Source organism: Rhinoderma darwinii, chromosome 6 (assembly GCF_050947455.1).
Source record: "Rhinoderma darwinii isolate aRhiDar2 chromosome 6, aRhiDar2.hap1, whole genome shotgun sequence".
Taxonomy (NCBI): Eukaryota; Metazoa; Chordata; class Amphibia; order Anura; family Rhinodermatidae; genus Rhinoderma; species Rhinoderma darwinii.
This window is the reverse complement of record NC_134692.1, coordinates 92,178,711-92,200,511: the sequence shown is the minus strand read 5'-3', so window position 1 is coordinate 92,200,511 and position 21,801 is coordinate 92,178,711. Positions and strand designations below refer to the sequence as shown.

General features: G+C 40.0%; 1 protein-coding gene across 4 annotated transcripts in view; it reads right to left on the bottom strand.

The window, feature by feature from the left end:
• PGAP1 (post-GPI attachment to proteins inositol deacylase 1) overlaps positions 1-21,801 on the bottom strand; it is a 734,955-nt gene that overhangs the window by 592,552 nt on the left and 120,602 nt on the right. For all 4 annotated transcript variants that reach the window (XM_075830035.1, XM_075830037.1, XM_075830034.1 and 1 more), the window contains 2 exons: positions 5,118-5,278; positions 782-834 (listed from right to left, as the gene is read on the bottom strand). In XM_075830035.1, coding sequence (XP_075686150.1) covers positions 782-834; positions 5,118-5,278 — 214 coding nt within the window. The remainder of the gene's footprint in view (positions 1-781; positions 835-5,117; positions 5,279-21,801) is intronic.

Below are 21,801 nucleotides of genomic sequence, written 5' to 3'. Positions count from 1 at the left end.
GATGACAACTGATGGTTTTGTAGTAAAAATTGGGAAACAGCCTGATGGCAACCAATACATTTTTGCAACAGTTTTTGCATCAGTTGTAATCACTTGAGAGACAAAAAAACGGATGCTGATGCAACTGATATTTGTGAACAGACCCTTAGTTTAGTACTAGGGTTAGTGTCAGAGAACCGTCAAAAAGCGTAGTTAGGTATAGCGTCAGGGAATTTAGAGTCACAAATCAGTTACTGTAGTTCGGTTCCGTATCAAGAATCCATTACCGTAGGTAGATTTAGCGTAAGCAATCCATCATTGTAGTTAGGTTTAGCATCAGGGTAGTTCACACAAAATCTAGTTCGGTTTAGTGTTAAGAACTACGAAAAAAGCAAAAGTATTGGTCCGCTCTCCATTGTAGCAGGATGAGGACGCCACAACCCATGATCAAATCGGTGTTCGGGCAAAGATTCCACGTCAGAGGTAGGTAGATATCCAAGAAAGAAGTTAGGGTCCGGCACACGATGAAGTAGATAAATAATGAAATGCTGTTTATGGGTATCAAATAGTAAAACAAGTGTTTAAAATCCCGGGCAGAGAACACCTACGGTTTTCGAACTTCTCAGTTCTTATGTTCAGCATGATTAGTAGATTTTGATTGTTGAAGTTGGTACTTAATATTTATTTACCCGTTTTGTCATTCTCTTCCCATCCCTTACCTAACTGGTCACCCAGGTCTTCCCTTCTCCCTCCCCTTTGTACCTTCATTTAAAAAAACAAAATTATGGCTGTACTTACTTACCACACTATAGAAAGGTGATCTGTCGATGCCCATGTTCTCGGAATGGCAGTGCTCTATAAACAAACGAAAATATCATCCTATAGTAGTAATAATAACTATGACAATAATACAAGTTGTCTTTGGCTTCCAGCCCCTGAACATGGAGACCACAGCTCACACCAAGAAGACTGACTCCCCAGAGCATAGTCTTGAGCCTATGCCGCTCTCATTCCTCACCAGGGACATGAGATGAGCAAAACATCACTTTAATTATAATAATAATAAATCTATAGCGCCAAAACATTGTGCAGCACTTTACCATTCAGAGGAAACATAATTTGGACAAAGGGGATTTCCCACGAGGGACATTTATGACATTCACAGGAAATGTCAGATAGGTGCGGGTCCCACCTATCTCTAGAACGGGTCCCGCTAAATCCCGTTCTACCTTTTGCTGCTATCCCTGCCTCCCGGCCATTTCCCGGCTGTATAGTCGGAAGTTACGAAAACAGCATAGCTCACTGAGCTACGCTGTTTCTGTAAGTCCCATAGTATTGAATGGCAGTAACGGAAGCAGCGTAGCATGAGAGCTATTCTTTTTCCGAATTCATGGTCGGAATCCACCTGCTTCTGCCGCAACACAGAGCGGCGGAACGGGGTTTTTGGGGCCCCGTTCTAGAGATTGGTGCGGGTCCCAGAGGTGGAACACACATCTATCTGACATTTATGACCTGTGCTTCTTATTCCGTTCTAATCTTTGGATATCCTGTGGCTAGGTCATAAATGTCTCTCTTGGGAAATCCCCTTTAAAGGCTATGTACACCTTTGAATTTTTTTTATATTTTTTTTTTTTATATATATAAAAACGTCTATCAATGTGATTGGTGCAATTTTCAAAATATCTTATTAAAAATCATTTTTACTTTTTGAAATAGAGCTGCTTTGTATTCTGTATACAGAGTAGCTGAATCGTGCGCTGAGACATGAATCCGTCAGCTGTGTGGGACTAATCGGTTCAGTGTCAGCGGGTCCTGCGTTTCTCTGACACGCAGGGTCCACCGGATATCGGTCACATGTAAGTTATTAACTTAGATGTGATTGGTTACAGCTCGATCTGACACGCAGGACAGGCGGACACTGGCCTAATGCTGAAATAAAACATCTAGGTCGCAGAGTGGAGAAAACTACTGAAATAGATTAAATCAGCGTTTGCTGCTCGCCCAGGCATTTGAAGACTAACACACTACAAATTTCGGCTATCCTTACACATCTGGGAGGGCATAGAAAACAGATACCGTAGGAAAAACTTCTGCATTAGGGGAATCCCAGAATCCATCCTTTTAGACCTAGAGCCTATTGTGTAGTCATTGTTTGCTTTGCAGTTGGGAGACTCCCAAACCCACTTCAATAGATCTCGGCAGGATGCATGGGGCTCTAGGTCCTCTTATAGACTATGCAAATAGGTCTTGCGATTTCATATGAAGAGTTTATTGTTTTAAGGTGAAAGAAGTCATCGTGCAAGCTGCTTGTCAGATACAGTGAAGGAAATAAGTATTTGATCCCTTGCTGATTTTGTAAGTTTGCCCACTGTCAAAGTCATGAACAGTCTAGAATTTTTAGGCTAGGTTAATTTTACCAGTGAGAGATAGATTATATAAAAAAAAAAAAAAAAAACAGAAAGTCACATAGTCAAAATTATATATATTTATTTGCATTGTGGACAGAGAAATAAGTATTTGATCCCCTACCAACCATTAAGAGTTCAGCCTCCTCCAGACCAATTACACGCTCCAAATCAACTTGGTGCCTGCATTAAAGACAGCGGTCTTAAATGGTCACCTGTATAAAAGACTGCTGTCCACAGACTCAATTAATCAGTCTGACTCTAACCTCTACAACATGGGCAAGACCAAAGAGCTTTCTAAGGATGTCAGGGACAAGATCATAGACCTGCACAAGGCTGGAATGGGCTACAAAACCATAAGTAAGACGCTGGGTGAGAAGGAGACAACTGTTGGTGCAATAGTAAGAAAATGGAAGACATACAAAATGACTGTCAATCGACATCGATCTGGGGCTCCATGCAAAATCTCACCTCGTGGGGTATCCTTGATCCTGAGGAAGGTGAGAGCTCAGCTGAAAACTACACGGGGGGAACTTGTTAATGATCTCAAGGCAGCTGGGACCACAGTCACCAAGAAAACCATTGGTAACACATTACTCCGTAATGGATTAAAATCCTGCAGTGCCCGCAAGGTCCCCCTGCTCAAGAAGGCACATGTACAGGCCCGTCTGAAGTTTGAAAATGAACATCTGGATGATTCTGAGAGTGATTGGGAGAAGGTGCTGTGGTCCGATGAGACTAAAATTGAGCTCTTTGGCATTAACTCAACTCGCCGTGTTTGGAGGAAGAGAAATGCTGCCTATGACCCAAAGAACACCGTCCCCACTGTCAAGCATGGAGGTGGAAACATTATGTTTTGGGGGTGTTTCTCTGCTAAGGGCACAGGACTACTTCACCGCATCAATGGGAGAATGGATGGAGCCATGTACCGTCAAATTCTGAGTGACAACCTCCTTACCTCCACCAGGACATTAAAAATGGCTCATAGCTGGGTCTTCCAGCACGACAATGACCCGAAACATACAGCCAAGGCAATAAAGGAGTGGCTCAAAAAGAAGCACATTAAGGTCATGGAGTGGCCTAGCCAGTCTCCAGACCTTAATCTCATCGAAAACTTATGGAGGGAGCTGAAAATCCGAGTTGCCAAGCGACAGCCTCAAAATCTTAATGATTTACAGATGATCTGCAAAGAGGAGTGGGCCAAAATTCCATCTAACATGTGTGCAAACCTCATCATCAACTATAAAAAACGTCTGACTGCTGTGCTTGCCAACAAGGGTTTTGCCACCAAGTATTAAGTCTTGTTTGCCAATGGGATGAAATACTTATTTCTCTGTGCACAATGCAAATAAATATATAATTTTGACTATGTGATTTTCTGTTTTTTTTTTTTTTAAATATAATCTCTCTCTCACTGGTAAAATTAACCTAGCCTAAAAATTCTAGACTGTTCATGTCTTTGACAGTGGGCAAACTTACAAAATCAGCAAGGGATCAAATACTTATTTCCTTCACTGTATGTGACAGAAGAGGCATCTGCCACTTCTGTCACCTATGTATAAATTCTACCTGATTCAGCTTGCAGAACTCTACACCTGCGTAAGGCTATCGACTCTTGCTGTCTATTCTGAAGGAGAATTTTTCACACTCCAAATGATCTGCCTAAATTTCTCAGCACATTTGAGCTCCCCATGAAAGCACTGCTACATTGGATCTCGCTATCCATCTCTCCCTGGTCCTCATTGAACAGGAACCTTCTGGTACTTCTATCTCCACCCATCAAGTTGGATTGTTACAAAGTACTGTGTATGGAGTTATGAATGTACTACCAAGACATTCAACGGACTAGGTTATTACCCCCATTACACCCAAGGAAATGTCCCCTTACCAAGTTCATTGGATGATATGCTGACCGTCGCCTTTTCTATGGTCAATAGAGCTACTTGTTACAAGAGTTTTTTATATGTTATTTCATTTCAAGATACATTACTGAAGCTTCTCCCTATTTTGTATTTAAATTATAGTTTTGGCCTGGTCAGAGGGACCTGTCCGTTAGAGATGTGGCTACCAGTTCTACCATGGAAACCTTTCTAATTATGTTAAGAATGTTAGATGTGTGGTTTCTTCTCTTTGCCGTGTTTGCCTTTTTTCTAAGATGTTGTTTAGGAAAACCTTTCTTTTGCCTGTAAGACCATTGCAATGAAGTGAGATAGATGGGCTCCTAATAACCAAGCTTGGAAACAAATCGCGAGCTCTGTAATTCCTTTTGAACAAAAAGAGGTTGTATTGTCAAATTCCCAAAAATACGGACGCATGGTGTGTCTCACATTGAATATACTTTTTGGCTCACACTTTGAGATACACTATTCTCTAATAAAAAGTATTACACTACCTACCAATATTAAATGGTACCTTTATAGGTTTCCATTTTCCTTCTTTAGAAAGTTTTCTACCACTATATGGCACCACTGGTTGCATCTAATGGGATTTGCCAATTACATTGTTTTGCCATTTTAGTATTTACGTTTGTTACTCCTGATGCATCATTTTCTGTACCACTGTGTTCTCTTTTTGATTAGATATGCACAAAGATATAACTTTATTCTACAGTCTGTTTTTTTCATTTATGTGCTCTTGCTTGGTTTCAACAGACTGTCCACGCATAATATGATTTGCACTCAATCGTCAAGAAATATAGGTCAAATAAAGGTCAACATCTGAAAATGATATTACCACAACAGATAAGGCACTGTTCTTGATGTTTAGGGATGGCAAAAATGTCAATCCTGAGCGAACTTGGTAATCCCGAAATCCACCAGCAACAGAAAGAATAGTTATATTTTGAAGTTGATTTGCATTCATATTCCAATAATCATTCACTAAGGTATAAAAATCTGTTAAAAAAAAAGATGCATATAAACGGAAATTAGAAATCAACAGCAAAAGATGTACTCCGATAATGTAATGCCAATTATAACAAGCGTGAATTCACACAGTGCGGTTTTAACATGGTTTCTGTCGTGAGGCTGAAAACCGCACCGAAAACATATATGCGTTTTTACCGCGAGTAATTTGTTTGATTTTCGTGCTAACTGAAAAAATACAGTAAATCGTGGTAAAAATGCCTGTTCTTCCGATGCAGTTTTCTGACAATACACCCCAATACTTTTTTGCCAATTATGACTAGTTAAAACATTTCATGGTCAATACTTATTTACATATAATACAAGTAGTATATTATATATTTTTTTACAAATAGGGCATGTCTCCTTTAAAAGGAACCGGTCAGCAATTTTGAGGTCTTAACCCCTTAACGACTAGCAATGGATATATCCGTCACAAGCGGGTGCTAGTTCCCCACATTTAAGGAGTTTGACAGAGGCACCTCCCTCTGTCTCCCCATCGGCACACCTGCGATGGGTTTCCATGGCAGCATGGGCACCAGGCCAGTTTTACACCGACAGGCATTAATACTTGGGCATACTAAGTATACCGAAGTATTATATCTGTGATCAGAAGATCGCACTGTAAAGTCCCCTAGAGGAACTAAAAAAAAAATAATTACAGTAAATATAAAACCCCTTTTTTTCCGTAAAAAAAATAAAATAATAATACACATATATGGTATCGCAGCGATCATAATGACTCGGACAATGAAGTTAACACATTGATTTAACTGTCTGGTGAACAGCATACAAAAAAAATATGCAAAAAAAACAACAGCAAAATTCCTATTTTATTCATTCCTTCCCAAAAGAAAATAAAAAAATAAAAGTTAATCAATAAGTCCCATGCATTCTAAAACCGTACCAATGAAAGCTACACCATGTCCCGCAAAAAACAAGTCCAGATATGGCCGCAGACGGAAAAAAAAAAAAAAGTTACAGGTCTTGAAATGCGGCGATGCAAAAACAATTATTTTTTTTACGCTTTTTTGTGCAAATGTAGTAAAACATAAAAAGAACCTATGCATATTTAGTATCGCCGCAATCGTACCAACCCAGAGATTAACCCCTTCCCTCTTTGGCCGCTTTTGAAATCCTGACAGAGCCTCATTTTTCAAATCTGACATGTTTCACTTTATGTGGTAATAACTCCGGAATGCTTTTACCTATCCAAGCGATTCTGAGATTGTTTTCTCGTGAAACATTGGACTTTATGTTACTGGCAAAATTTGCCCGATACATTCAGTATTTAATTGTGAAAAACACCAAAATTTTGCGAAAAATTGCACAAATTATCATTTTTCTCAATTTAAATGTATCTGCTTGTAAGACAGGCAGTTATACCACACAAAAATGTTGCTAACTAACATCCCCCATATGTCTACTTTAGATTGGCATCGTTTTTTGAATATCATTTTATTTTTCTAGGACGTTGCAAGGCTTAGAACTTTAGCAGCAATTTCTCACATTTTCAAGAAAAGGTCAAAATGCTATTTTTACAGGGGCCAGTTCAGTTGTGAAGTGGCTTTGAGGTCCTTAGATATTAGAAACCCCCAATAAGTCACCCCATTTTAAAAACTGCACCCCTCAAAGTATTCAAAACAGCATTTAGAAAGTTTCTTAACCCTTTAGACATTGCGCAGGAATTAAGGCAAAGTAGAGGTGAAATTTACAAAGTTCATTATTTTTTTCCAGAAATTCATTTTGAATCCATTTTTTTTGTACCACAGAATGTTTTACCAAGAAATGCAACTCAATATTTATTGCACAGGTTCTGCAGTTTTAGGAAATATCCCACATGTGGCTGTAGTGTGCTACTGGACTGAAGCACCGGCCTCAGAAGCAAAGGAGCACCTTGTGGATTTTGGGCCTCCTTTTTTTTAGAATATATTTTAGGCACCATGTCAGCTTTGAACAGGTCTAGTGGAACTAAAACAGTGGAAACCCCTTAAAAGTGACCCCATTTGGGAAACTACGCCCCTCGAGGAATTTATCTAGGGGTGTAGCAAGCATTTTGACCGGCCAGTTTTTGTTGCAAAAATTTTTGGAACTAGGCCATGAAAATGAAAATCTAAATTTTTTCAAATAAAATGTAGGTTTAGCTAATTGTTTTCATTTCCAAAAGAACTACAGTAGAAAAAGCACCACAACATTTGTAGAGCAATTTCTCCCGAGTAAAACAATACCCCACATGTGGTAATAAACGGTTGTTTGGACACACGGCAGGGCTTAGAATGGAAAGAGCGCCATTTGGCTCTTGGAGCTCAAATTTAGCAGGAATGGTTTGCGGAGGCCATGTCGCATTTGCAAAGCCCCCTAGGGGACAAAACAGTGGAAACCCCCAACAAGCGACCCCATTTTGGAAACTACACCCCATGAGGAAATTATCTAGGGGTACAGTGAGAAGTTTGATCCCACAGGTGTTTTACAGAACTTATTGTAAGTAGGCCGTAAAAATGAAAATCTACATTTTTTCAAAGAAAATGTAGGTTTAGGTATTTTTTTTTTCATTTCCACAAGGACTGAAGGAGAAATAGCACCGCAACATTTGTAAAGCAACTTCTCCCGAGTAAAACAATACCCCACATGTGGTCACAAACATCTGTTTGGACACACGGTAGGGCTCAGAATGGAAAGAGCACCATTTGGATTTTGGAATAGTTTCTGGGTGTCATGTCATATTTGCTGAGCCCCTGTAGTACTAGTACAGTGGAAACACCCCAAAAGTGACTCCATTTGGGAAACTGCACCCCCTGAGGAATCATCTAGGGGTATAGTGAAAATTTTGATCCCAAAGGTTTTTTGCTGAATTAGAATTAAGCCATGAAAATGAAAAATAATTGTAGTTTTAGATACACATTTTTCATTTTTACAAGGAATAGAGAAGAAAAAGCACCCCAACATTTGTAAAGTAATTTCTCCCGAGTACGGTAACACCCCATATGTGGTTATAATCAGCTGTTTACATATATGGGAGCATTCAGAAGAAAAGGAGCGGTATTTATCTTTTGGAACGTAGATTTTGCTGGAATGGTTTGCGGACGCCATGTTGCATTTGCAAAACCCCTGATGTACCAAACAAAAGTGACCCCGTTTTAGAAACTAAACCAAGGGATGTAGTGAGAATTTAGACTCCACAGGTGTTTTTCAGAAATGAATACGCAGTGGATTGTGCAAAGTGAAAATTGCAATTTTTCCACTGATCTGCCCATTCACCGCACAAGATGTTGTGCCCCTAGAGAATCTTACCCCATAAATTGTTAAGCGGGTTCTCCCGGGTATGGTAATGCCTTACTTGTGGCCATAAATTGCTGTTTGGGCACACTGTAGGGCTAAGAAGGGAAAGACCGCCATTTTGAGCATGGATTTTGCTTGGTAATAGTTCTGTTTGGGGTTTTGCTGGTATTTCCGTTTATAATGTGGTGGTATATGTAATCTGTGCGGAGTACATCAGGGTATATGTAATCTGTGCGGAGTACATCAGGGCATAATAAGAGGGTATAATAATGGGGTAAATAAAGCAATTATCCATAGATGTGTGTTACGCTGTGAAGCGATCCGTTATACACAGACCGGTGTCACACTGATAAACTGTTTTCTTTCTTATCCCCCTTTTGTAACACCTTTTGGGGACTTTTTCTCCTTCGTAGTTTGGGAAATATTACTGGGAAAGTTTTGCGCTGGTACAATACGGGCGCCCTCCCTTCCAGCGGATGTGCTATGTCCCTTCCCTTTCCTAGTTCCTCAATACTAGGGCCCTGAAACTGAAGGAATGTTCCCCTCCGGCCTGCGCATTGAGATGTTTTTTCATCACCGCATTACTAGTGCCGTAACTTTTTTGTTTTTCAGTTGATTGAGCGGTGTGCAGGCTTGTTTTTTGCGAGACGGGCTGTAGATTTTATTGGTACCATTTTGGAACACATACGACTTTTTGATCACTTTTTATTTCATTTTTTGGTAAAGGAAATTACAAAAACAAGCAATTCTGGAATAGTTTTTTATCGGCATCCACAGTGTGCCCTAAATTACATGTTAGCTTAATTCTGCGGGTCGATACGATTACGGCGATACCAAATTTATATAGTTTTTTTTATGTATTGCAGCATTTGCACAATAAAATCACTTTTTTTATAAAATCATTTGTTTTCTGTGTCGACATTCTAAGACCCATAATTATTATTTTTGCGTGCACAAAGCGGTGTCAGGGATTATTTTTTGCGGGACGGATTGTCGTTTTTATTAAAACTATTTTGTAGTAAATGTGACTTTTTGATCACTTTTTATAGCATTTTTTGGAAGGAGATGTGACCTAAAAACAAAGATTCTGGCGTTGTTTTTCATGTTTGTTTTTTTACGGCGTTCACCGTGCGGGATAAATTACATAATCGTTTTGTAGTTTGGGTCGTTACGTACGCGGCGATACCAATTATGTATAGTTTTTTTTATGTATTGCGGCTTTTGCACAATAAAATCCCTTTTTTTATCAAATCATTTGTTTTCTGTGTCGCCATATTCTAAGACCCATAACTTTTTTATTTTTGCGTGCACGAAACTGTCAGGGATTATTTTTTGCGGGACGGATTGTCGTTTTTATTAGTACTATTTTGGAGTAAATGTGACTTTTTGATCACTTTTTATAGCATTTTTTGGAAGGAGATGTGACCTAAAAACAAAGATTCTGGCGCTGTTTTTCATGTTTTTTTTTTTTACCGCGTTCACCTTGCGGGATAAATTACATAATAGTTGTGTAGTTTGGGACATTACGGACGCGGCGATACCAATTATGTATAGTTTTTTTTATTTTTACGGTTTTTCCCATAGTAAAAAAGACTTACTATGGGCAAAAAGTCAGTTTAGCTTTATTTTTATTTGAAATGTGTGTTTTTATTGTTTTACCAAATTTTTATTAACTTTTTTTTTACTTTTTTGACTTGTCCCAATAGGGGACATGAGGGCCTGATGCCCCGATCGCTACTCTAATACACTGCACTACATACGTAGTGCAGTGTATTAGCGCTGTCAGTTATTCACTGACAGCAAGCCTATGAGGACTCGCCGCAGGCGGGTCCTCATCGGCTCCCGTACAAGGCAGACTCGGCCGCCATTTTCTGGCGTCCGATTGCCACAGCAACCCAGCGATTGCATCACTGGGTTGCCGATCGGGTGAAAACTATTGAGCGCGATCTATTGAGCGCAGCATCTGAGGGGTTAATCTGCCGGATCGGAGAATAGCTCCGGTCCTGGCAGTTACAGGAGGGTGCCAGCTGTATAATACAGCTGTCACCCCGCGGTGATGGTGCCGCCTCTGCTTCTGAGCCCGCACCATCACTGCGCCGTACATATACGGCGCTTTGCGGGAAGCACCACCCGACAGCGCCGTATATATATACGGCGTATGTCGGGAAGGGGTTAAAGGTAAACATGTTATTTATGCCGCATAGTAAAAGAAAAAACTAATCTGGAAAAGCTGTCTCCCTAAGTTTATCAATATACTACGTGCACTCAAAAATTACAAAACACAACTCGTCCCGCAAAAAACGTGATAGAAAAATAAAATGTACATGGCTGTCCATATATATATATTCTTTATAAATATATCTTTTTGTGTATATATATGTAGTGATATGGGTAATGGATATATTTATATATAGATATATCTATTTTTTATAGTGTTAGTCTTTAAAACAATATGGAGATTGTGGGAGATTTATATACGCATATATTGTTAAGTGTTGATATATCTGGGCCAATGTATTTATTTTGGCTGTATGTGTAATATTCTGTATATCTCTATTTGTATTTACATTTTAGGGTCTTTGTATTTATGTAGAATGTATTTTTATTGTATATGTGTATGAAGTTTCTATATATATGTATAACTTATTTGTATACACTGTGTGCTTCCCTTTTAGGATGAACTACATATACCTGTGCTCTGATATTATGTATTTTTTATTTTTATTATATGAACTGGAATATGGTTCTAATCTCACTAATATAGTTTGTATATGTACTCTTATGAGAATTTTATGTTGTGTATAAAATACTATTTCACGTAATCGATGGATCCGGGATTCTCATCTTGATCGGAGCCCGTAATTCCTGGGCGTAGGTTGGTTTTCTGATCGGGATGATCATCCACGAGCCCCTTGACTTACACTTGTGAACTTTATATTTATTATAATGGTTGTGGGTCTGGTCTGGTTTTTTGATGGTCCTCTTATTACTTTGGGTTATATATATATATATATATATATATATATATATACATATACATATACATACATGATGTAATGTTTAATATTGGTATATCTATGGTAACTATTTATATTTATTATATTTGGTTGACTATCTTTGGGAATGTATATAGAAATTTGGACATATAAGTTAGCTATTGAAGTATTTATATAGTCATGTATTGGATATTTATTTATGCATTTTTCTGGAGCGAATTATTAGCATTCCTGTATTATGGGTAGATATAGGCACATTGATATATATTAAGTAATTTTGTATCTATGAATATGAGTTTTTGGCTCTTTATAAATCGATACTATAGATGACACTTTCCCTCTATTTGATAACATGCTTCTTGTTTTACTCACTGGGTACTTGATGGGAGCGCGTGCGGGTCGCGTGATCTCTTATGCGCCAGACCGGAAGTTGTCAATTAGGTTTGGAAACGAGTCCTGATTTCCAGGTATAACTTCCGGCCGTGACGCGGATGGTCTGACGCATGGAGATGGGCATGATCTGTAATGCGCCGATTAACATCAACTCATTTGAGTCTGTACTTAGAGGGGAAACAACTAGTATATTCTTCTCCTGACAAAGGAAGCGAAACGCTCGTCGAGGTGGTCCTCGGATCGGGTAGCTTTCATCATGTCCACACCAGGTAAATAAATAGCCAATTCAGATATCGATGTGGCTCTACATACCCACATATGAGTTATGTGAAATACTTATGCCGTAGCTAGTCGATCATTCTAGATTTCTGATCTTCAGGCAATACTTTATAGCATTACAACATTGTAATATTTCATGGCTATTATTATGGGATATGTTGGACATTCCAATCCGGTGTGTTTTTAATTGTGTTTTAAATGTATGTATTTTGTGGGTAATTTTTCCCTTATGGGATAATAAAGATTTATATTGTTATTTCCTTGTCTATTGACGTTATTTGCACATCAGGTATATTTTTGGTATTTTGATTAACTGATGGTTATACCTGATGGTATTATGTATGCTTAAGATATATTTTTGTAGAATTAGATGCATACTTGTAGCCCGATTGTAACGTCCACTGCCGCGGACCGTCGTTGCTACTCACCCGATGGACTTGTCAGTGCTGGACGGCATCTCCTTCCTAGGAGATGCCAGCACTCACTTCTGGTCCGCTCTGCAATGTTTCGTAGGGTGCATGCACGTGCTCGTGCCCGGCCTTAAAAGGCCAGCATGTGCACATGAAAAATGTTACTAATTAGCCCTAATGACTCTGGACTATAGAAGGAGTTCAGCCCTTTCACTCCTTGCCTGAGCATTGTTTGTATTCCTATGTTAGATATATGAAAAAAGTATCCACAGGGATCCTCTTGTGTTGTTACATCAGGTGTGCACCACCAAAATATAGTCTATGTATGGGGGGAAAGGGATGAAGATGGGGAATAGCGATGTAACAAAAACAAAAAAAAATAAAAACTTTTATTAGTATTAAAAAAGATGCTCCTGCATCCTTAATATGATGTTAAAATATAACACTTATTCAGTGTGTAAGTTGTTAGCTCGGCTGTGCTCAGTATATTATACCAGCGGGAAACGGTCCCCTGTAACACCCGATTTTGTTAAATAAACCCCACCTGGTTGGTTTTATTCTATTTTATTTGAAAACCACCAAATGGGATTGAGGGATAAAGACCAACTTTATTTTGAATCCTACACATTATTAGTGTTATACTGTAGTTGTAAAAAATGCAGCATATATAATTGGCTCAAATATGCTGCAGAGCTTACTGGTTAGCTGTGTGATAGCCGATTGTGCAGTTTTCAGCAAGAAGCAGACAGTCTCTCACTGCCTGCTTTATAACACTGAACTGTGTGACAGTGCAGATGATCGCACAGCTTCTAACTCAGGGCAAAAAGCTTCCTGGTTATCCGTGTGACAGCACAGCTGATTATGGAGTCCTCAGCAAGAAGCAGACAGCGTGTCTCACTGCCTGCTTTATAACATCGAGCTGTGACAGTGCAGCGGATTGCACAGCTTCTAACTCAGGGCAAACGGAGCTCCCTGGTTAGCCGTGTGACAGCTGATCGTGCAGCCCTCAGCTAAAAGCCGATAGCGTGTCTCACTGCCAGCTTCGTTACACTAAGTACCCGGTCACTGATTCAGTGAACCGGGTTGTGAAATATGAGTATAGTTTACCTAATCCCTCAATCGTGAGCTTCCCTCTCTAACAGCCGGGCTCGTCATCCATTTCCCCCCATACATATTCCTATGTTAGTCCTGCAAATGGTCCCTTAGTTGTATCCTGTTCCCAGTATTCCTGTGCCCTGCTACCTGTATCCCGTGCGGTCTTTGTTCCTGAGCCCTCTCTAGTGTTGGAGTCGTGTTGTGCCGTCTGCTACGCCTGCTGTCTTACACCATGTCTGGTGTCATCTGCCACACCTGGAATCTCCTGTCACCTGCCGTCTAAGTACCATCTGTGCCTAAGCCGCTGCTACTGTCTGGACAATTGCAGGTACCCTTGTGCTTGGACTTTGGTACACTGTTTGGCCAGCTACTACTCCGCTACGACGGTGCGACCTAGTGGGTCCACATACCCACAGATCGTGACACTGATATTCTGCGAAGCAAGAGAATGGAGTTGACCCTTCCATTAGTACGATATTGAATTTTCTTCAAGATGGAATGGAGAAAGATTTAAGCCCAACTACACTAAAGGTGCAAGTGGCAGCCATCTCGGCCTTATTAAACAGACCTGTCTCCCAAAAGCTTGTCATCAAGAGATTCCTAAAAAGGTTTTTCCAGATTAAAATCTTGTCTTCAAACCTGTAGCTTCATGGGATTTTGCCTTTGGTCCTCAAGGGTTTACGTCTTCCCCCATTTAAGCCCCTGATAAAAGTGGTCAATACATTTTTGTGTATGGGAATTTATTTTGAACTAGCCATTACCTACGCCAAAAAATTTGGCGAGCTTCAAGCTTTTTCATGTAAAGATGCTTACCTAAGTTTTCTTTCTAAAAGAATGCTCCTTTGTTACCTTCAATCCTTTTTGCCAAAAGTCCTTTCTTTCGAGAATGCTAAGCAGATCATCTCCTTGCCAGATCTTTGCCTTAACCGATACTCTAAAGAGGAATCCAGTCTCCATACTCCATAGATGTCTCTCGTTGTCTTAGGATCTATTTATTTGAGCACCGAGTCTTATCGAAAGGTTAAGAATTTACTTGTTCTGTTTTCTGGAAGAGGGAGGGCCTCTAAACCCACTATTTCTAGGTGAATTAATGAGGTTATTAGAGTAAGGTTTGGTGCCACCTAAATTAACACCATTTTACAAGAGCAGTCTCTACCTCTTGGGCCGAGAGAAGTTTGATCCCAATTGATCAATATGCAATGCAGCCTCCTGTAGCTCGCATAATACTTCTCAACCATTACAGGTTAGGAGCCCGGATTTCGGAAAGGAACGACCTTTGGGTGGTCTGTTCTAAACTTGGTCCCTCAAAAGGGCCCTTCCTAGAGGTTAACTTCTTGCTTTATCCCCATTATAGTGCCGCTGATAGGATGCAAGGAAAATAATAATTTCTATCATTAATCTTTTTTCCCTTAGTCTTAACATCAGAACAAGCTTCCCTCCCTGGTCAGTTCTAATTCTTTATAATTTACACAAGGGATGGGAGGGGCTAGTCTAGTCTTTATTGAATCAGAGGGGGGTCTTTACTGTAATTAAAAAAAACTATATGTCCTACCAGCCCACAGGGGCCAAAATACCCCGTTATTTTGCTGCTGTTAGAGCAAAGGGAAAAAAGATTATCAATAGAAATCATTACTTAATTTTAAATAAAAAGGTATAATTAACAGTTTTCTTTACAATTCAGAAATAATACAGCAAGTCAGGAAATCTGGGTTGTATGCTGGCGAATTTCCCTTTTTATGCAGTAAGACTTAACAAGGGCTCAATCTGTAACAATCAAAAAATACAAGTTTTTTTTAGCACTTTATGAAAATGTGCATTTTTTTTCAAGTATTTGGATATAACAATTCCCCTATAAGGCCCCCTGATCACACTGCAGATTTTGTTGTAGAAAGTCCAGCAACTAAAAATCTGTTTTATTTATCAGAATGGGGCGGTTTCTGTAGCAAGCATAAAATCGCCACGAAAATCAGCAGCGTGTGCAGGTGGCCGAACACTTGAAGAACTTAAAAAGGTGAGCCTAGTTTCCCATCTGAAGTGGATAGGAGACATGGAGATGCTTGCGCCTTGATAACTTAGAGTCATTTTACACATGCACATAAAGTACTCGTAACTAGCTACGATCCAGAATATAGCAAGTCGACCTCGTTTATTACATTCACATGCTGGAATTATCTTACGTTTTTTCGGTCTCTAGATCATTCAGGTGGGCGATAGTTAGTCCCCCCTCGTAAATTTTACAATATTGTCGGCAGCACATCCCCCTGTTCACACGAGATGTGCTGCCAATGAAAGCTGATTGTAATGTAATCATAAAATATGCGATCAACGACACACAAGCTAATTAACGTTTGTTGTTAGATCGCTTTACATGTTCACCAAGGCAACGTTCGGGAATGAACGGAAGTTCAAACTTTGATCGAGAGCAAACATTTGAATCATTCAGACGATCACCCCGTGTAAAAGGCCCTCAAGGGTAATCGAATACACAAAAACTAAAGGTTACCTTCCTCAAACTATGACATGGCGATCATAGCATTAATGCCCAGAGCCAATAAACATTCATTAGAGGTTGACTCTTACCATCCTCATATCATTATTAACTACCGTTCCTAAATTTCATCTCTTAATTCATCCAGATCAGAATACATTTTTACCAAAACAAAATACAACATTCACTGGGAATCGGCAAATCATGCAGGAGAGAGGATTCTTTTAAACACTCTAATTCAACGCTGTAAAATCATTTTTTATGGGTAGTCATGGAAACATTTGGAATATGGGAAAGATTAAAAAAATTTGGAATATGAGAAGGAATCCCTAATTTTAAGGGGCACAAACAAGAGAGTTTTTTTCTTTACAGGTGATAAAAAAAAATAATGAGTCGGGAAAATTGGGTCATATGCTGGTAGACTCAACAAGAGCTTAATCTGTACTAATCAATGAATAGTAGCAAAAAGTTTTTTGAGTACATTATAAAATTGTGCATCTCTGAGTATTTGAATAAAATAAAGTTTTCAAAACTTTGAGCTGCATAAAAAGAAATTGGTTTGGTTTCTCCTGACACTGGAAGAATGTAAAAAAGGTGAGCACGGTTTTGCATTTGAAGTATATGAGATATGGAGATGCTTTCCTTGATAACTAACCTGGAATATTTTATCATAGGCAAATGCACAAATAAATATAAATGGAGTTTTGACAAGAAACCAGCTGACATGAGGAACTCTGCCGGATTGTACTCTTTCCCCATTGCTCTTTGGCTTTATTATAGAACAGCTGGCAAGATCAGGGAAGTCCCGCTCATTAGTGGGTTTGGGGGTGGGAGAGAGAGTTCTTTTAATAAACAATTTAGGAAAACTGAAACTACTGCAGGAATTGTGACAGCTTTGAGGGAGAATAAATGGGAAAAACAAAATCATATTTATACAAATTATTACCAAAGACTGGAAATTCTCAGCTAATTTGCAATCCAAAAAAGCATTTAGAGCTGATATATGCACTCTAAGTGCTGTTTTTGGACCCTTTTCTAAACCCTTTGTAAAAACTCTAATAATGTAATGCTAGGTTTAGAAAAGCTATCCCATTTATTCTGTGAATAAGAGATAAATTGCTTCCAAACTCTTAGATATACAGTGAAGGAAATAAGTATTTGATCCCTTTGCTGATTTTGTAAGTTTGCCCACTGTCAAAGACATGAACAGTCTAGAATTTTTAGGCTAGGTTGATTTTACCAGTGAGAGATAGATTATATAAAATTAAAAAAAACAGACAATCACATTGTCAAAATTATATATATGTATTTGCAGTGTGCACAGAGAAATAAGTATTTGATCCCTTTGGCAAACAAGACTTAATACTTGGTGGCAAAACCCTTGTTGGCAAGCACAGCAGTCAGACATTTTTAGTAGTTGATGAGGTTTGCACACATGTCAGATGGAATTTTGGCCCACTCCTCTTTGCAGATCATCTGTAAATCATTAAGATTTCGAGGCTGTCGCTTGGCAACTCGGATCTTCAGCTCCCTCCATAAGTTTTCGATGGGATTAAGGTCTGGAGACTGGCTAGGCCACTCCATGACCTTAATGTGCTTCTTTTTGAGCCACTCCTTTGTTGCCTTGGCTGTATGTTTCGGGTCATTGTCGTGCTGGAAGACCCAGCCACGAGCCATTTTTAATGTCCTGGTGGAGGGAAGGAGGTTGTCACTCAGGATTTGACGGTACATGGCTCCATCCATTCTCCCATTGATGCGGTGAAGTAGTCCTGTGCCCTTAGCAGAGAAACACCCCCAAAACATAATGTTTCCACCTCCATGCTTGACAGTGGGGACGGTGTTCTTTGGGTCATAGGCAGCATTTCTCTTCCTCCAAACACGGTGAGTTGAGTTAATGCCAAAGAGCTCAATTTTAGTCTCATCTGACCACAGCACCTTCTCCCAATCACTCTCAGAAACATCCAGATGTTCATTTACAAACTTCAGATGGGCCTGTACATGTGCCTTCTTGAGCAGGGGGACCTTGCGGGCACTGCAGGATTTTAATCCATTACGGCGTAACGTGTTACCAATGGTTTTCTTGGTGACTGTGGTCCCAGCTGCCTTGAGATCGTTAACAAGTTCCCCCCGTGTAGTTTTCGGCTGAGCTCTCACCTTCCTCAGGATCAAGGATACCCCACGAGGTGAGATTTTGCATGGAGCCCCAGATCGATTGCCAGTCATTTTGTATGTCTTCCATTTTCTTACTATTGCACCAACAGTTGTCTCCTTCTCACCCAGCGTCTTACTTATGGTTTTGTAGCCCATTCCAGCCTTGAGCAGGTCTATGATCTTGTCCCTGACATCCTTAGAAAGCTCTTTGGTCTTGCCCATGTTGTAGAGGTTAGAGTCAGACTGATTAATTGAGTCTGTGGGCAGGAGTCTTTTATACAGGTGACCATGTAAGACAGCTGTCTTTAATGCAGGCATCAAGTTGATTTGGAGCGTGTAACTGGTCTGGAGGAGGCTGAACTCTTAATGGTTGGTAGGGGATCAAATACTTATTTCTCTGTGCACAATGCAAATAAATATATATAATTTAAAATATGTGATTTTCTTTTTTTTTTTTTGTATATAATCTCTCTCTCACTGGTAAAATTAACCTAGCCTAAAAATTCTAGACTGTTCATGTCTTTGACAGTGGGCAAACTTACAAAATCAGCAAGGGATCAAATACTTATTTCCTCCACTGTATCTTGGAAGTGATTTTCTTCCTGCTCTCTGACATAGTTGAATTAACACCCTCAGAGAATCCCATATTTCTTAGGATCTTTCGTTCAACATCCAAGCAGTCAGATGAAGTTGAGGGATGTTCGGATGACAAACCGGCCCTTAAGATTGAAGATCTGGTACAGAAGGAAGAGGCCAGTCATTCCCTGCTGCCAGTTGTAGGAGAAGAGGGTACCAGGATCTTCTGGCCCAATGAGGAGCAATCATGATCACCTTGGCATTTTCTTCCTGGATCTTTGCCAACAACTTTGGTATCAAGGAAAATGGCGGAAAAGCATAAAGAAGGGTTCTCGGCTATACCTGAGATAGTACACCTAATTTCCCACGGATCATCCCTGTGAGAGAGGGAGTAAAAACACTGGGACTTCATGGTTTTCCTTTGAGGTGAAGAGGTCTAGATCAGGCATCCCCCATTTTTTGGCAATCTGACTGAGGTTAGAAGAATTTAATTTCCATTCTCCTTCGCTCAGAGACACTCTGTTCTATTTTCTTTTGCTCTTACATGTACCGCTGATAAGAGGAGGATGTTTTTCTCCACCCATATTAGTGTTTGAGCGGCTACTTGGTACAGGACCTTGCTTCTGCCCCCCCCCTGTTTGTTTAGGTATGCCACGGTGTCTGATAGGATCTTTATATGTCTGCCCTGCAGAGAACATTGGAAAGCCTGGAGTGCCTCTTTCACTGCTGATAGCTCTCTCAGATTGGAGGATGCTCGTTCCATAAGAGGATCCCATAAGCTCTGAACAAGAGAAGTGGATGTCTGGGCTCCCCAGCCCGCACAACTGGCAATCGGTTGTGACTACTAGTTGAGGGCTTGGTCTCCAAGGGAGATGAGCGGATATTAGCCACCAGTTTAGGGATAACATTCCCTAAACATTCCCTGAAGGAACTTTGACTGTCCTGTCCAGGGAGGAATGGTTCTTGTCCCACACAGAGAGGAGAAACCGCTGCAATGGTCTTGAATGGACTTGAGCCCAGAGGACTGCTGGAATCGTTGAGGTTAGGAGGCCAAGATCATCATAACCTGTCAAATGGAGTGATAATGTCTTGTGAAAAGAAATACATTTTCAATGGGATGTAAATTTGTTTTTCTTCTGGAAGGACCTTCTCAGAGAGTCTAGGAGGACCAGTAGGAAACGCTTTTTCTGGTTTGGGAAGAGGTCAGATTTACTGTGATTTACTGATTTACTGTGATTTATCAACCAGCTTAGGGTGGAGAAAGTTTGAAGGACGAGTTTTAGATCCAGCAACTGTTGTGAAGCAGAAAGGGCCGATATCAGGAAGTCGTCTAGACAAGGAATTATCTGGACCCCGTTCAGATGAAGAAACCCTGTAACTTCCGCCATTACCTTTGTAAAAATTCTTGGTGCTGCACAGAGACCGAATGGGAGAGCTTGGAATTGAAAATTATGAATTGTATTGTTGAGAAATACAGCCGTCCTTAGAACCATCTGAGATTCTGGATGAATTGCAAACTGATAGTAGGCGTCGGTCAAATCCAGTGTAACCATATGATTACCTGGAGATAGGTTTACAGTGGATTTTATAATCTCCAGCTTGAATTTCTTGTGTGTTAAATATAGGTTGAGGGCATTTAGATTTATTATGGCTCTTGTTGAGCCAACTGTTTTTTCAACAAAAAAAAAAAATTGAATAGAACACCCGACCTTCTTGGGATTTGGGCACCCCAGTGATGACCCGTTTCTGAAGGAGTAAAATTAGTTTTTCTAGATATCGGACTCTCTGTGGAAAGGGGAGTCATAAATAGGAACCTTTGTGGAGGAGCGGAAAGGAATTCTAGCTGGTAGCCGTGATGAATTAGGTTTAGAACCCAAGGAGAAGGTGAGATGTTCTTCCAGGCTAAGAAATGTTTTAACCTTCCCCCTACTGGACATCTGGCGTCACTGTAGAGGTTGACGGAACAGATTTTCCCGGTTGAAGAGGAAACTATTTCCCTTAACTCTATAAGGTTGAAATTTATAGGATTCCTGCTACCTTTTATAATCCTGTCCAGCTCCATAACAGTTCATTTTTTGGTTATGAAAGGATCTACGTTGCTGAAAGAATTTTTGATCTACTGGGAACTTCTTTTCTGCCGCCTTTTCTAAGATGTCATCTAATCCAGATGCAAATAGACTGTTTCCTTCACAGGGGATACCTATGAGCTTATTCTTAGAACGAGGATGTCCGGACCAGATCATAAACCACGTAGACCTTCTTGCTGCATTAGATAATGCAGCAGATCTAGCTGACAGCTTAACTAAATCCACTGAGGCATCTGCTAGGTATTTGGCAGCTTTATCCAACATGGGTAAGGATGAGATGTCTTCCCTTGGAGTACCAGCTGCAAGATGGGTTCCCAGTTCATCGATCCAGAGAGAAAGCGATCTCGCTGTACAGGTAGTAGAGATCCCTGGCCGAAACATTGCTGTGGAAGCTTCCCACGTTCTCTTCAGAAGAGCTGTTTTCTTATCCATGGGATCAGTCAGTAACTCCATATCCTCGAATGGTAGGGAATATTTTTGTAGATACCTGCTACAGGGTCATCTACTTTTGGGACTTTCTCTCAGAGTTCCGAATCTTCTTCAGCAAAGGGATATTTGCCTTTGAAGGAGTCGGAAACACTTGTTCTCTTTTCAGGATCCTTATATTCTTTAGATATTAGTTTCTTGATGTTCTTATGAACAGGAAACACTCGATTTCTCGCAGGCCCTGGAACATCTGATCTTGAATTGAGAGAGGTTCTCTAGCATTCTCAATATTAATGGTATCCCGAATGGCTTTGAGTAGACACTCTGTATCTTC